At 47.7% G+C, this 14,757-nt stretch overlaps 2 protein-coding genes across 2 annotated transcripts; both read left to right on the top strand.

The window, feature by feature from the left end:
* Window positions 1-1,624: 1,624 nt before the first annotated feature.
* LOC119358467 lies at window positions 1,625-4,382 on the top strand. The gene is made up of 3 exons (XM_037624998.1): window positions 1,625-2,174; window positions 2,525-2,754; window positions 3,627-4,382. The coding sequence occupies exons 1-3, from the start codon at window positions 1,625-1,627 to the stop codon at window positions 4,227-4,229; spliced, it is 1,383 nt and encodes a 460-aa protein (XP_037480895.1). The 3' UTR covers window positions 4,230-4,382.
* A 4,379-nt stretch (window positions 4,383-8,761) lies between these two features.
* LOC119358466 (tryptamine benzoyltransferase 1-like) lies at window positions 8,762-13,657 on the top strand. The gene is made up of 3 exons (XM_037624996.1): window positions 8,762-9,133; window positions 9,218-9,315; window positions 12,931-13,657. The coding sequence occupies exons 1-3, from the start codon at window positions 8,762-8,764 to the stop codon at window positions 13,655-13,657; spliced, it is 1,197 nt and encodes a 398-aa protein (XP_037480893.1).
* Window positions 13,658-14,757: the final 1,100 nt, after the last annotated feature.

Genomic DNA, 14,757 nt, shown 5'->3' with positions numbered 1-14,757 from the left:
TCACTCACTCCACTCACATATGTACATGAATGGGCCAAGAGAATTTCAGAATTTTAGTTAGGCTTTGGGCCAAAGGCCTACTAACAAAATTCCAACAATGTATAGATAGAGCAAACAGACTAGCTAGACGTATAAAGTTGGGTAAGCTAAAGCAGCATGCATGCATGTTTTACTTACTTTTATCTTGGAACCGACCGCACCGTCCGGTCTTGCTGCAGTTTGTATCTTCCCAGTATTCACGGTGGCCGGCAAAAAGTCGCAGCTCGATATCCATACCCTCTTTGAGACGCTCCATTGGGGATTTTGCTTCCTGCTGGTAAGGGGCCTGTGCCACGACAATCTGCTGCTTCTTCTTCTGCTTCCACTGCCTCCTCTTCTCCTCCCTCTCCCTCGCTGCCTCCCTCTCCGCCTCCTTCTCCCTCTCATACTCCTCCTCGTCCTCCTCCGTGAACATCATCGCCAACTCATTCTTGTAAAGGTAGGGTCTCTCCCTGACATTGAGGAGAGACGCAAGAATTCGTTGGACAGCACAATCTCCTTCTCATCCTTCCTCTTCTCCTCTGCTGCGTCCTCCACTGCCTTGTCGGCAGGATTGTGGAAGAGATCCTTGGAGGTTTTCATTAATCTGGACGTTGTGCTCAGTGCTAACCAGATCTTCGCCCTTGTACGAGGAGATGGTGGCACGGGAGCTGGAGAGAAATTATGACATGGATAGCATCCGGTGGCCCAAGTCCTCCGTGTCTCGGAGGATGAGATCGAAGTAGTTTGCGAGTCCTTTCTCGTCGTCTCTGACCTGCAGCGATTCCATCTCCTTCTGGACGGGGAGGGACGATGTGTTCTCGGCCATGATTCCCTTTCCATCGACCCTGGACGTTGTTGTTGTAGAGACCGTGTCCTCCCAGCGAGAAATCCCGGGAGTAAGAGACACAAGCAATTCTTTGCGCTCCTTCTCCAAGGACATGATATCCTCTATCAGCATCGACAACTCATCAGACTGCTGCTCTTTCCCGGATCCGCTCTCCCTCTCCATCTCCCTTCCTAGCAGGCAGCAGCAGGAGGGACGAGATCGACCGGCCGCCCGCCGCTCTCTGTTTCAGTTTAGGGTTTAGGGTAGACGATCGAGGCCGAAATCCACGCCGTCATGATGGACCCCTTATACGTTCCTTTTTTTGTTGGATCGGTTCCCTTATTTTATGTCGCCGTGCTGTGCCGTGCATAATACCATCTGGTTTAGGTATGTAGACATGTTTTAGGCCGGACTCAGCCTTGTACACGCGCTCAACAAATATATCCACACGCGTCTCTTCTCTTGGTATGTCTCTTCTCTTTTTTTTCTTCCTTCCGTTCCATTCGATTCGAGGTACGTACGCGGTACGCCGTACGCCCGTGCAGGCCGCCGCCGGATCTCGCCGTTTCCTTTTCCTTTTCTTGTCTTCCTTTTCGCAAGCTCAGTCCGCCACGGTCTGCGTCCTCTCCTCTACCTGAACTCGAAGAAGAAGCGCCGAGAGCAATCATCTCGGCTAAAAGTTAACCCTAAAGCTGTAGGATCGAGTAGGTTATTCGCAAAAAGGAAAAATAAACCCAAGGCGGCTGCCGAAGCAGAGAGGAGGCCCAAAAGATACAGATGGACAGGGGGTCGATCCCGTCGGATAAGAAAGACTTGGTAGACGCCCTTCGTCGTCACCGTGAGATCCTGAGGTGGGAGACCGATTTGCTGAGGAGCGAGATCACGTCCCGGAATCTGGCGACGACCACCGGAAAGAAGGCTTATCTAAAGAGCCATGATGGCGAGGGAAGATCAATATCACCTCAGTTGGTCGAGCAGATGTCCCTCCACAAGATCAAAGAAATCAAACCGGTGAGTTTGCCCTACCTCGTGGATAATCATGAAGAGGCCCTCGATCTGCTCTTGCACGAGGCGCACAAGTTGGCCTACCGGATCCAGTCCCTGAAGAAAGAATTCAGTGTCACCATCCCCTTGGAGAAGCTCAGATTATTCCATCTCCTGTCGCAAGAATGTCTGAGGATCTCCGAAACCATAGCGACGCATGGATCGCCAATTTCTTGTGAATCTTCTGAGGATGCTGAAATATCTCTTTTCAAAGAGCGTCGTAACGGCTGGGAATCTACTTGGGGCAGTCCGGTGTTACGGTGTGGCAGCTTCAATGATATAAGTAAGATAACAGTTCATCCACCTAATTTCCGCTTTGCTCCTTTTTTACCACTCCCTCCTTTCCTAAGTATAAAACTTTTTAGCGAATTCAATATGGACTACATACGGAACAAAATGAGTGAATGTGCACTCTAAAATAAGTCTATATACATCCAAATCTAGTCCATATTGAAAACTCTAAAAGGTCTTATATTTAGGAATGGAGGAAGTATTGTTTAATTAATCTACATGTCCCAATCAGTGCAATCATAACACTTGCTGCTTTGCTTCTTGGATAGTGAAAAGAATATTCTAGTCCCTTGATTTACTGATTTCCAGATTTATATAACACTACCCACATTGATGATGCAGCCACACTGTCCCCTATGTACTGTACACACTCTGCACCTCGTGTCATTGAATCCTCTCGTTACATCACCAAGGCCTTGCAGATCTACTCCTTCAAAATCTTTGACCTAAATGAGAACTTGAAGTGGCCACTCTATGTGTACGGTGTGGTGGCTGCTCGGGACGCTGTGGACTTTAACCGTAACCTTCTCTTCTCTTGCTCCAGGGCTAACTGCCAAGTAGTCACAGAAAAGGTATGTATGAAAAAAAAATTCCCTTCCTCTTGTATGCATGTGATTTTTTGTAATTATACTAGCAAACATAGAAACTTAATATGACGATATGGCTCAGCTAGTTCTGAAGTAAGAAAAGCATTGCTTGATTATTATTACTCCTGGCTGAAAATAACCTGATGGAAGCAACTCATTTCTTTTATCTGGTTGCTACATTTCACAATTCTACCTTCGGTAATATTGAACAGATTTCCTTCCTTTCTCCTAAAAGTCACATGCCCACCTTCAGGTGATTGTCCATGCACATCTATATGGATGCAGACAATTAGGTATTTGATGCCTTTGTACCACAATGATGTAACTTGAATGCTTGATTGGGTGACTGACTGCTACTTTTTTCAGTTAATGGGATACAATGTTCAGTTAACAAGATACAATATTTAGGCGTCCTTGCAGGAAAGGCATCCTATCTAGCTAGCTACTTGAGCATGCACTGGCGCTTAAAAGAGACGTCCAGGACAGATATAACGATAAGAGGAAAAATAATAAAAGTTCTAGCAGGAGCAAAACACGAGCAAAAAGCAAGTAGCATGCAGATTAACTATGCCTATGCATCCCAGTAAATAAGTAATATCTAGTTTGGCTAACTTTCCTGTGTGAACATGTCTTGCAGGACAGAACCATTATACTCTATCAGTCTATCTATAGTTTGTTCACTGAAAATGGGAGCTTGTGTTCCATTTATGAGAAACCAAAAATTCATTGAGTTTGTTCCTAAGAAAAGTTGTGACGGTCTATTTAAATTTACACCTTTATAATACTTTCCATACTATCTCATTATATGTTTGTCTGTTTCAGCTAAGCATTAGTAATGACAATGATGATGTTTGCAGGATCCTTTTTTGCACCTGACTGGCCCTTCTCGTGCAATTGTCGCTGACGAACCTGTTGACTTCGAAGTCGAGCTAAAGATAAAATTTGGAACAGATCAGTCCCAAGATATAGCATTGATCAGTGATACTAACCACTACACTTCTAGAGGTGATGCTGCTTTTTTCTCTGGCCGCTCTTGTTCGGCAACATTGAGGCTTGAGACAGTTCCTAGAGCGGCCCAGGCAACTATATTGTCTATTCGAGTGGTTGGAGGAGTGTCTCTTTTCGAATTTGGAGGCCGGGTTGCTTGCTCGTTCTCTACTGAGGAGTATGTTGATCCCACATGCGAGCAAGTTGTGCTGGTTGAGTCTGCTGAAAAGATTCCTGAGGATGATGGTTACCTTACACTGTCAAGGAAGGTTGTTACGGCAGGACTACAAGGAGGATTGCAAGTTGCCATACAAGCCTATGGGGGATCTGACCGTCCATCCGTATCCGGTCTTCTTTACTTCCCTTCCCAGTATTGCAGGGTAAGTCGGCGCACATGCTTGGTCGGTGGCTTTGAGGTGGAGGTAACTGTTGCTTGGTCGTGGTTTGTACAGGACAAGATGGAAATCTTGTGATCAAGGGATCTACTACCTATCTTGCCCATCTACTATGTATCACTACTCGTTAGTAAAAATGTTTGAATTATTTGTATGTCGGCCAGCTATGCAAGTAGGATGATGTCCCAACTCCCAACTGTTTGTGTATACACTTTATATTGTGTTATCTGATCTGACTATAACTTACTGTACTATGTTATACTTTCGGTTGCTTGGTACGTCTGGTGCATTTAATTTCCCACCTGCTGCCATTGATGGGTTATTTGTGAACATTGCATAATATAAGTCAGGCCTCTGAGCTCGTGATCATACCAAATCAACATAAGGTGGTGACTGCAGGGTGCAAGTCTACTGCCAAGGAAGAAAAATAATTTAGAGGGTCCAGTGTCGAGTCCTCTAGGGATGGTAGATAGCCGGAGTTTTATTTTATTTTTCGTGGGGGAAATGACCAGAGTTCTCCAGTCACAGAACACAATCAAACCGAAGTTGTCACCACGGACACGGTTATTCTATAGTTCAAGCAGCTCGTACATAACTTATTTTGGCAACTTCAAATTTATTACTCAAAGACAAGTCACTAAGGGCCGGTACCTCTAACCGATCCCCAATAAACTATTAGAGGATAAATCTGATTCTCCTCGTCTAACGAGGAACCAACCGAACCCCAAAAACCGTTAGTCGAGAAAAACTTTTACTCCATAGCAGACGTGACTCTTAAATACACTTGACCGACTACTTGTGGAGTAAAAATTCCCCAACCAATTTCACCTCACCTTCCACCGCCCCGCCTGCCTAATCCATGCCGGCGCACCCCCATCCTCACCAACATCCACTTTGGCGCCGGATTGCCGCCGATAATGGCCGGATCGAATCGCTCGTGGCCATGGCAGTTCACCCTCCTCCCGCGCCGGCGCCAGTGCTTCCTCCTCCCACATCCCCGGTCTCCTGCTGCCGACCGCGCAACGGCAATACATCTTGGTGCCCTGCAGCACCGATGAGGGACGTGGGTCGCGGAGATAACCGACCGTGACACGGGCCGATTTGGGTTGGCTCCTTCCACTCCGCCGTGTGGGTGGTGTGCGAATACGACATCATGCAAGTCTGCTTCCATGGCGCCAATGCCCGGCACAACTTCCTCGACGGCTTGTCGCGGCGGGAGCCCGTCGGGGTGGCCACCGCACGGGAGACATGGGAACACGGGGAGACCCGCGAGCACCTTGAGGAGTGGCAAGCAGACAAGGCGCGCATGGCGGAGCTCCCCGAGCTCTACATGGAACGCATCGAGGCAAAGAGCCAGTTGTACATGCTGGGGTGAGAGATCATCGACCTCTCGTCTAGCAACTCCAACGGTGACAACGACGACGGTGGCAACGGAGTAGGACATGGTGATACCAACGACTAGGGCCATGGCCGTCAGATCGGAAGACTTAACGAATCAGAGTCGGAGCGCTTGGAGAACGAGAGCGGCAGCGAGTAATTTTTAGTAAGTTTTTATGCAATTTAGTATAAATATTGTTTGTTGTAAGTTATCAAAATATTCGGAATTTGTGTAGTAGTTTTCTGTAGGAGTTTTATGCAAGTTTGATGTAGTCTTTGAACCAAATTTGTGTTGCATTTTTTTACTCCGTTAAGTATTGGGGATCGGTTAGAGATGGCATTCTTTAGAAGAGCAAAGACACTCTCGGCTTTATCCTCCTCTAAGTTTTGTGGATCGGTTATTGATGCCCTAACATCAATGTGCAAGGTTGCACATTCAGGGCTTTTACACCGCATGTAGAAGAAGACTGCCTTGATCGGAAACAACTATGCAGACATGAGCATACATCCTTATGGTCTTATGGAGAGTTGGAGACGAAGCATCATGAGCCAATGTATGAGCTCGCTTCTTGTTCTCCCTTTTGATTTTGAAGATTCGGGTAATATCGAAGAAACTGCTGAAGAATGGGTCTGATTGTTCAATGACATGGGTGATTTTCATGATCTTACCTCAACATTGGTTTATCATCATCACCGTCAGTAAGATAATCTACACTGCAAGATGAGGGCCTATGCGTAAATGCTTTTGAAAGGTAGATTTGATAATGCTAATAGATTTGATCTGTGAATCACCTATACTCTTTGTTTCTCATAGTACGAAAAATATATCTCAAACTATAGGTCAGGATGAGGGTCAGGTGAGCTTGCTCTCCATGATTAAGCCTTAATCAATCACACTGGGGTTGCCAATTGCAATGCAAGGAAGATGGAGAGCAGCAGCAGCAGCAACATCATAAGCATTAGTGGAGAGGGGGTGCTTCTGCCAGAGCCGCTGCAGACGAGTCGGCCGACTGTTGCGGTACGAGCACACCGATTGCTTCCTGGAACAACAGAATTTACAAGACCAAACGGTTAGGAGGAGCAAAGATCCATTGAAGTGCCTGTCATGCGGAGATAAGTTCCATGTAAACTGACACAAGCTTATCAAATCAGAATGGCGCTGTATATTGAGAAATTGCTTGTGGGTGTGAGATGATTGCTATAGTGAAAGCAAGTAGCTTGCAAATTACTATGCTTACACATCTAAGTAAATAAGTAATAACTAGTTTGGTTAACTTTCCTGTGTCAACATGTCTTACAGGGTATAACCTTTATACTCTATAGTTTGTTTACTGAAAATGGGCGGTTGTTTTCCATTTACGAGAAACAAAAAAAATCATTGAGTTTGTTTCTAATAAAAGGTGTGATGGTCTATATAAATTTAGCCTTTATAATACTTTCCATGCTATCTCATATTATATGTTCGACCGTTTCAGTTAAGCAATAGTAATGCTAATGATGATGTTTGCAGGATCCTTTTTTTGCCTTGCCTGGCCCTTCTCATGCAATTCTAGCTGATGACCTTTTGCTGTTTTTTAGATTTCTTTGTTTGGGTTTGTTGAGCTGAGCCCTCAGCATGACCTTTTGCACCTTGTGTACATACTCCATACTTTTTTTTTCTTTTTTTTTCCTGTTGAGACTATGTGTGTATCTTGTGGTAACTTGGCGATTGCTTTATTTACACTACACCACAACACTTGATCAGGGCCAGTTAACTGCCGGGAGAAATACCTTATCAAGGACAAATAATCTGTCGGGAATTGCCTTACTGCCGGCACAACTAAATATGGGCAAATAAACTGCCGGGAGAATATAAGTTACCGGGGATGTAACGCCCAAGATGCAGTCCTAACTGCAATCCTCAATAGAGTTAGAAGCGTATCTCGAGTCGCCTCAACATATGACTTCATGACTTCAATGCATACACACATGGTCATATGTTGTAAACATCACAACACATACAAATACTAGAAGAGTAGTACAAGAATAATCATACTGCATACAAATGTCATACATAGCTATATCACCAAACAGAGGTCACATGACCCAACATTACATTACAAGCATCTTCCAGAAGGCACGGTCCGAGTAGCGGATAAGAAGCAAATTGGCCTTTTTTTCCAGCAAAGTAGCAGCTTTATCTACCTATTAGTGGAGTGGTCTCTGAAGGCTGCAACACACATGTTAGTGGAAATGCCGCAGTAGGGAATCTGATAGTGCGGGGTGGTCGTGTATGGAATCTAATCTGCCTCATCAAGTCAACGATTTGGATTTGACCATCTTATCACAGCAACTTCCTTGTATAATTTCCCCAACCTGAGTACTCCTATATATTTACAGACAGCGACTCGCTGCTTTAGAGATGTCCTAAGGATATGCTATCAGCGCATCCCCGTACAGGTCATCCAAAATTATTCTTTTACCTATAAATATGGACAATCTTACTAGCATGCTGAGTTTTTTTAGGGTGATCTTTACCAATGAATTATTCTTTATCAAAAATGTGCATCTTCTAACAAAGCTAGCAATCGTACACTCTCAAGGAAAATCTGACAAAGCGATCCATGAAAAGGCAAACTGTTTCTTGCTTATAAGCAAAGGATCACATAAACTATATATAAAGCTCTACAGTACAAGATAAGAATGCATCACAAGAAGCAGAAGGAAACAGCACTGCTTACCCTTTTGCTCAAATTCTAATTCTGACTTTGCTGTTGTATAATATACTCCATCCGTCCCAAAATAAGCGACTCAACTTTGTACTAGCTTTAGTATAAAGTTGGTACAAAGTTGAGTCACTTATTTTGGGACGGAGGGAGTATATTGTAGACACATCATTGTTCTTGACACAAAATTGTGCTATATTTATTTGTAGTAATCTAAAAGGAGTTTTTTTACGAAAAAATTGCACAGATTGTGAAAAAAAGCCAAGTTGAAACGTGAACAAATCTGTTGGTGAGGCCAAATTTGGCCTTCCAGGGCAAACGAGTTCTGCATATTTGTACAGCTTGTGAAAAAGTAGATGATGAGAAATTTATAAAACATGTGTCATGAGTTTTGTAAAATTTATGACTAAACATGTGTCAGCCCGCTATTTAAGGCTGATATATGCCCTCCTCCTTCTACCTCCCCCCTCACCTGCATCACCTACCTCTCCTGCGCCCCTGGTAGAGTGCACGCCTAGCTAGATCGAAATGGAGGCGTCGAGCAGCACCATGCTGAAGCCGGTCTACTCCACGCCTCACCCTCTTGCCGGCGAGATGGTCCCACTGACCCTCTTCGACCGAGCCACCTTGGACATCTTTGTCCCCCTCATCCTCGTGTACCCCGCACCTACTCCGTCCAACGAGGCGCTCAAGGAGGGCCTCCGCAGGGCCGTCGCAGTGTACCCGCACCTGGCCGGACGCCTCGCCGTCGACCACCGGGGCAGGCGTTTCATCCACGTCAACAACGAGGGCGTGCTTGTCGTAGAGGCCGCCGTCCCCGTCGATCTGGCGAGCGCGGTCATCGACGACAGTTTCGTCACCAATACCGATGGACTGTACCCTGCAGTGCCGCCGCCGGAGGTAATTAACCATCATTCACAGATGTATGGCTCATTGGCTCTACGCATTCTGGATGCTAACTGGCTCTTGGGACATAAAATATAGGAGAGCATCGGGGTGGCCCTTCTACAGATACAGCTCAACCGGTACAAGTGCGGCGGCCTCGTACCCTGTCGTACCTGTTGGCCCAGATCCGACGCCGAGTACTTTCCGACGATGACGATGACCGACGACGAACGACGACGACGAAGCAAAGCAACGCTGGTTGACTTGGTTCCTGCCCCAAGCTAGCTCAATCCGCTGGAACTTCAGCCGTCCAGCCGGAATACGCACGTATACAGCAAAAGCACGGCCGATCGAATTGATCTACTAGCCGGCTGGCTCAACTACGCACGCACACAGGACTTGAATTGATAGCCAACAGGCTCGTGTCGAGCCTGTGTTTTTCTTTATTGCTTTTCAACTCATGATACAAAAGTACAAGGATACCTGAGTATTTATATTAGCTAGCTAACCTGCCAACTAACCTAGTCCTATTCGGTATACACTTCAATTTCTAATCGGACATGTACACGTCCCGTGCACACACCGGCTAGCAGGGGCATCAAGTCGGGTTTAATTCCAACAATCACCCCCCTAAACACGACGTCATTACATTACAGCTCCGACGCCGATCCTTCTTCACTTCTTCAAGAACTTCTCTCGTTCCAAAGTCTTGGTTAGCATATCCACCAGTTGATCATCGGTGCAAACATAGTTGACCTTCATCTTAACTTCTTCCGCGCAGTCTTTTATGTAGTGATACACTGTATCAATGTGCTTGCTCCTTTCATGCCGCACTGGATCCTCGTGTAGAAAAGTTATAGACTCGCCGTCAACATTGAGCACCATTTGTTCCGGATCTCGATCCATGAGATCACCGTGTAGCCACTCTAGCCACACACCTTGACATGCCGCAACGGCGACTGCAATATACTCTATTGCATCAACTGCGGGTACTTTGCTCTTCTTGCTTGGCTCAAGACGAGGTTTCATTGAAGCGTCAATTGGATTGCAATCTTTCATGCCACGGCTTTCAAGTACCTTTCTTGTGTATGCCTCCCAGCATAGTGTGATCCTCTCCATCTTTTGATGTACTTCTATCCCGGGGTAGTAGCTCAAAAGACCTAGATCATCCATCTTGAAAAGCTCTTTCATCTGTAGCTTGAACTTTGCAATCACCTCTTCATCTGCTCCAGTTATCAACAGGTCGTCGACGTAGATGCCAACTAGTAGACGATCCCTTCCTTCACCTCTCTTGTACATAGCATGCTCTAGTGGGGCTTTCTCAAATCCAAGAGAAATCATTGTCCGATCAAGCTTGACGTTCCACTCTCGAGGTCCTTGCCATAGCCCATACAAGATTTTGCGTAACTTCAGTACCTTGTGCTCCTCTCCCTCTTTGACGAAACCCGGTGGTTGATTAGCATACACATCTCCTTCTATCTCGCCATTCAAAAACGAGGAGTTTACATCCATGTGATGTACTTTCCATGATTCCTGAGCCGCGAGAGCGATGAGTAATCTCACCGACTCCATCTTTGCAATGGGAACGAACACTACTTCGAAGTCCACACCTTCCTCTTGCATGTATCTTTTGGCTACTAGCCTTGCTTGGTGTTTCACACAATTTCCTTCGACATCTTTCTTGATCTTGAATTCCCACTTGAGCTCTATGGCATTATGATTGTTGGGAAGATCCACATGCTCCCATGTTTTGTTGCCTAGGATCGAACCCAACTCTTCATCCATAGCATGACGCCAACACTCCTCCATATTTGCAACTTCAAAAAATTTAAATTCCTCGATGTGCAAACTTCGTTCACCTTTACACTTCATCTTCATCGAATTTATTTGAAGCACTTCCTCTGGAGAGAGATCCACCAAGCGTCGTTCTCGTGCTACTGAAGAAGACACACTTATTTCTGAACATGCCAAAGTTTCTATTTCTGGCGATCCAGGTGCTCCAAAATTAGCTGCATGTCCACCAGATGAACCAGCCAGAACAATTGGAGAAGTTTCACGTGCATGCCCTTCTGGTCCTCCAGTCATGTGGCCTACTAAAGGTTGAGCCACGGCTGGTTCTGGCTGCTCTGGCCTGTGGCAAGGGCTCCGTGATGGAGAACCTAGTGCTAGGCTTCTCTCGGCCTTTGGGCTCCCACGCCAAGCTCCCTGGCCGCTCATGCAGCCATTAGGTCGGGCGCTGCCCGGTGTGTCCCGCGGCACGCATTCGAACACCTCGGCCACTGCATCCGGCCAAGCGCTACTTGACGCACAGCTGCTGCCGCCATCAGGCGTGCTCGCTTTGGCTGCATGCACTCGTGTATTGCGTGAACCTGGCGCGTCACCACTCGTGCCTTGGTCTCTCGGTACGTGCCCGCCTCTTGCGACGTCTGCACTTTTGGCTGCACCACTTGACACCGGGTACGCATCATGTTGATCTGGCCCGAGTGCATCTCGCCGCGGATCGTGGTCATCTGGCGCCACGTCTTCGCCATCTTCTTGCTTGACCACATCGTCACGCAGTGCGTCATGGACTTCTGACGACACAACTTTGCATGTTTCTAGCACGATCACACCATCACGCATTGTGTCGTGGACTTCTGGCGCCACTTCTTCGCCTGCTTCTAATGTGATCACATCATCACGCCTTGCGTCACCGTCTTCTGGCCCCACGACTTCGCCTGGTTCTTCCGATACGGATGTACTCATCACACTTGTCTCCAGCTGATCGTGATCATCTGGATCCTCTTCGTCCACTAGCTCGCACATCAGCATCATATCCCCATCATCTCCTTGCTGAGCAATAAGCGCCTTTCGCTTCGGTGCTTCTTCGCAGTCAGCCTTGAAGTGACCGAGGAGGCCACAGTTATAACACCTCACTTTCCTGATGTCAAATTTTCTCCTCGGTGGTGGTGCAACCTCATTATCTGAGTCGTCGTCCGAGTCAGCGAAGTTCTTTCTCGCCGAACGCTGCTTTCCCTTCTTCTTGCTGCTGCTCTTGGACCCGCCTTTCTTTTCAAGGGCGATCCACTGCGCCTTTGTGAGCATCACAAGCTCGTCGTTCCTCCCGTCCCCAAGACTGTACCGCATACGCTCATCGTGAGCCTTGTATAGTCCGACAAGATCGTCGATGGAGAGAGTCTCGAGATCGACGCACTGCTCGATCGCCGTGACAATTTGCAGGTACCGGGGAGGGGCCGCGCGCAAGAACCGCCGGACAACCGAGCCCTCCGTGAGGTTTTCTCCAAGCGCACGAATCCGATTGACGAGAGTAGCCACCCGTGAAGCAAACGCATCCACAGACAAATTATCGCCCATGACAGAGTCTCGTAGTTCCTTAGGAGAGTTTGGAGATTGGCTTGCTTGACGCAGGTGTGTCCCTCGAACATGAGCTTCAAAGTATCCCACGCCTCCTTCGCCGTTTCTTTGGCGATTAGGTGTTGGAGGACATCCATCGGCATCACCGAGTAAATCGCCGACGCCGCCTGCCGATCCTTCCGGTGCTCGGCTCCCTCCTTCTTGAACGCGTCACCGTCTGGGTCGACCGCATCCCATAGCTCGTTGGCGCGGAGACCACACTCCATGAGGGCCTTCCAGACCCCGAAGTTCTCGCGATCAAATCATGGGTACGACGAACTCGCCGGAGCAGCAAATACTTTAGCCGCACCGGAGTACTCTGCCAGCTGCTTGTTCTTCTCGTCATCCGCCATGATCCTCCGTTACTAGAAGATCAACCTTGCTCTAGATACCAATTGGCTTGCTTGACGAGTGTGTAGTGTGTTCGACCACAGGTCCACCGAGTTCAAGGGACAAGGCGGCAGGTCGTACCCTGTCGTCTCCGATCCTTCCTCCAAGATCGAGAACGTGACGGTGCGCTTTACGGCGGAATTTATCGCCGAGCTCAAGGCCCGCGTGGAAATCCGGTGTAGCACGTTCCAGTGTCTGCTCGCGCACGCGTGGAAGAAGACCACGGCGGTGCGCGGCCTGAAGCCCGAGCAGTTCACGCAGGTCAGGGTGGCCGTGAACTGCCGTGCCAGGGCCAACCCTCCCGTGCCGCCGGAATTCTTCGGGAACATGGTGCTCTGGGCGTTCCCGAGGCTTCAGGCCCGGGACGTCCTGGGCTGGACCTACCGCGGCGTGGTGGAGGCCATACGCAACGCCGTCGCCCGGGTGGACGCCGAGTACATCCAGTCGTTCCTGGACTTCGGCAGGGTAGCGGACGCCAACGCGGAGGAGCTCGTGGCGACGGCGGCGGCCAACGGCACAATGTTCTGTCCAGACCTGGAGGTGGACAGCAGCCTGGGTTTCAGGTTCAATCAGATTGACTTCGGCACTGGGCCGCCCTCCGCGTTCGTCACGCCGGACCTGCCCAACGAAGGCCTCATGATCTTCTTGCCGTCGTGCACGGCGAGTGGTGGCGTCGACCTCATCATGGCCATCCCGGAGGATCATGATACGACGACCTTCTACTCCTTGGATGAAAGAGCTAAACCAAAGATGTAAAATTAATGTTCCCTCTAATAATCATATATAGATGATGAAGGTCGTTTTTTCATCGATTCGCACGGGCACGACGTTCATCTCATGACGAAGATCTCATGTCTTCTGTCTCGTGTCTTGCAAATAAATCTCATGTGTTTACTTCCTGTCTAAACATTACTTGTGAGATTATTCTCGATGCAGTTCCTTGCAAGATTAGGCTTTGCTTGACTTTTTAAGGCAGCCATTATAGTAGATTTTGATTTAGACAGGTGTTGAAGCTTGATAATTAGTGTATGTGTGGACTGCGGAGTGCCTTTATTGCTTCGGACTTTGAAAAACATAGCGTGTAGCTGCCGACAAATGGATGTTACAGAAAGGGAGACTTCAAAGTGTTTGACTGAAGCACCGCACACTACAAGAAAATCACACGTTGCCGCGTATATCTGTCTGTAAGTCGAGTGTCAAAACACGGGTGCTTGACTTACATCCACATAAGCCGAGTATGGAATGAAAAACTCACGGCAATAAAAGGGGACTCCGCTTACATACAAATAAGTTGAGTGAGACAAAAAAAAAATTCTTGGCATACGACAAAAACTCGGCTTATATACGAAACGGCCCTCGGCTTACAGTCAGAGCTCGACAAAGGTTGTTGCCACATGGCCATCGTCGACGCACTTAACGGCTAGCATGACCGCCGTTGGTAACATATGGCTTATAAATCACGCGGACGCGCAAGCACCGGCCCCTTCGTCTTTAAATCAGGGCACCGCACGGTGACGTCGCCTTTGCCTGGTCACAGTAACAATTCCAATTTGTGACCAAATAACAAAGTTAGTTGCGCGAAATTGCATGGATAGTTGTGCGCATATGATTGCAACTAATCCTTATAATTCATGCTTAAATGACAACCATGTCATGTGATGCAAGCAAAGGGTTGTTTACATGATCAAGGCCTTCCGGTGCTCAAAAGGAGGTTTTACGTAAACAAGGGCGTCTCTCCCCCTCTCCCATCACCTTCCCTCCGACTGGCGGATCGCCGCAACTCCGGTGACTCGTCCAGATTCACTACCGGAATAGAAAAGGTTGCCAAGTGCTTTCTGTCAAGCACTCAGCGAATG

This window comes from Triticum dicoccoides, chromosome 2A (genome assembly GCF_002162155.2).
Source record: "Triticum dicoccoides isolate Atlit2015 ecotype Zavitan chromosome 2A, WEW_v2.0, whole genome shotgun sequence".
NCBI classification, from domain to species: Eukaryota; Viridiplantae; Streptophyta; class Magnoliopsida; order Poales; family Poaceae; genus Triticum; species Triticum dicoccoides.
This window is presented reverse-complemented; position numbering and strand designations above follow the sequence as displayed.

Coding starts and splice junctions, on each gene's coding strand:
- LOC119358467 (XM_037624998.1), top strand. CDS start 1,625: ATGGACAGGGGGTCGATCCCGTCGGATAAGAAAGACTTGGTAGACGCC. Junction 2,175..2,524: donor TGGCAGCTTCAATGATATAA/GTAAGATAACAG, acceptor TTGATGATGCAG/CCACACTGTCCCCTATGTAC. Junction 2,755..3,626: donor GCCAAGTAGTCACAGAAAAG/GTATGTATGAAA, acceptor TGATGTTTGCAG/GATCCTTTTTTGCACCTGAC.
- LOC119358466 (XM_037624996.1), top strand. CDS start 8,762: ATGGAGGCGTCGAGCAGCACCATGCTGAAGCCGGTCTACTCCACGCCT. Junction 9,134..9,217: donor CTGCAGTGCCGCCGCCGGAG/GTAATTAACCAT, acceptor CATAAAATATAG/GAGAGCATCGGGGTGGCCCT. Junction 9,316..12,930: donor TGGCCCAGATCCGACGCCGA/GTACTTTCCGAC, acceptor ACGAGTGTGTAG/TGTGTTCGACCACAGGTCCA.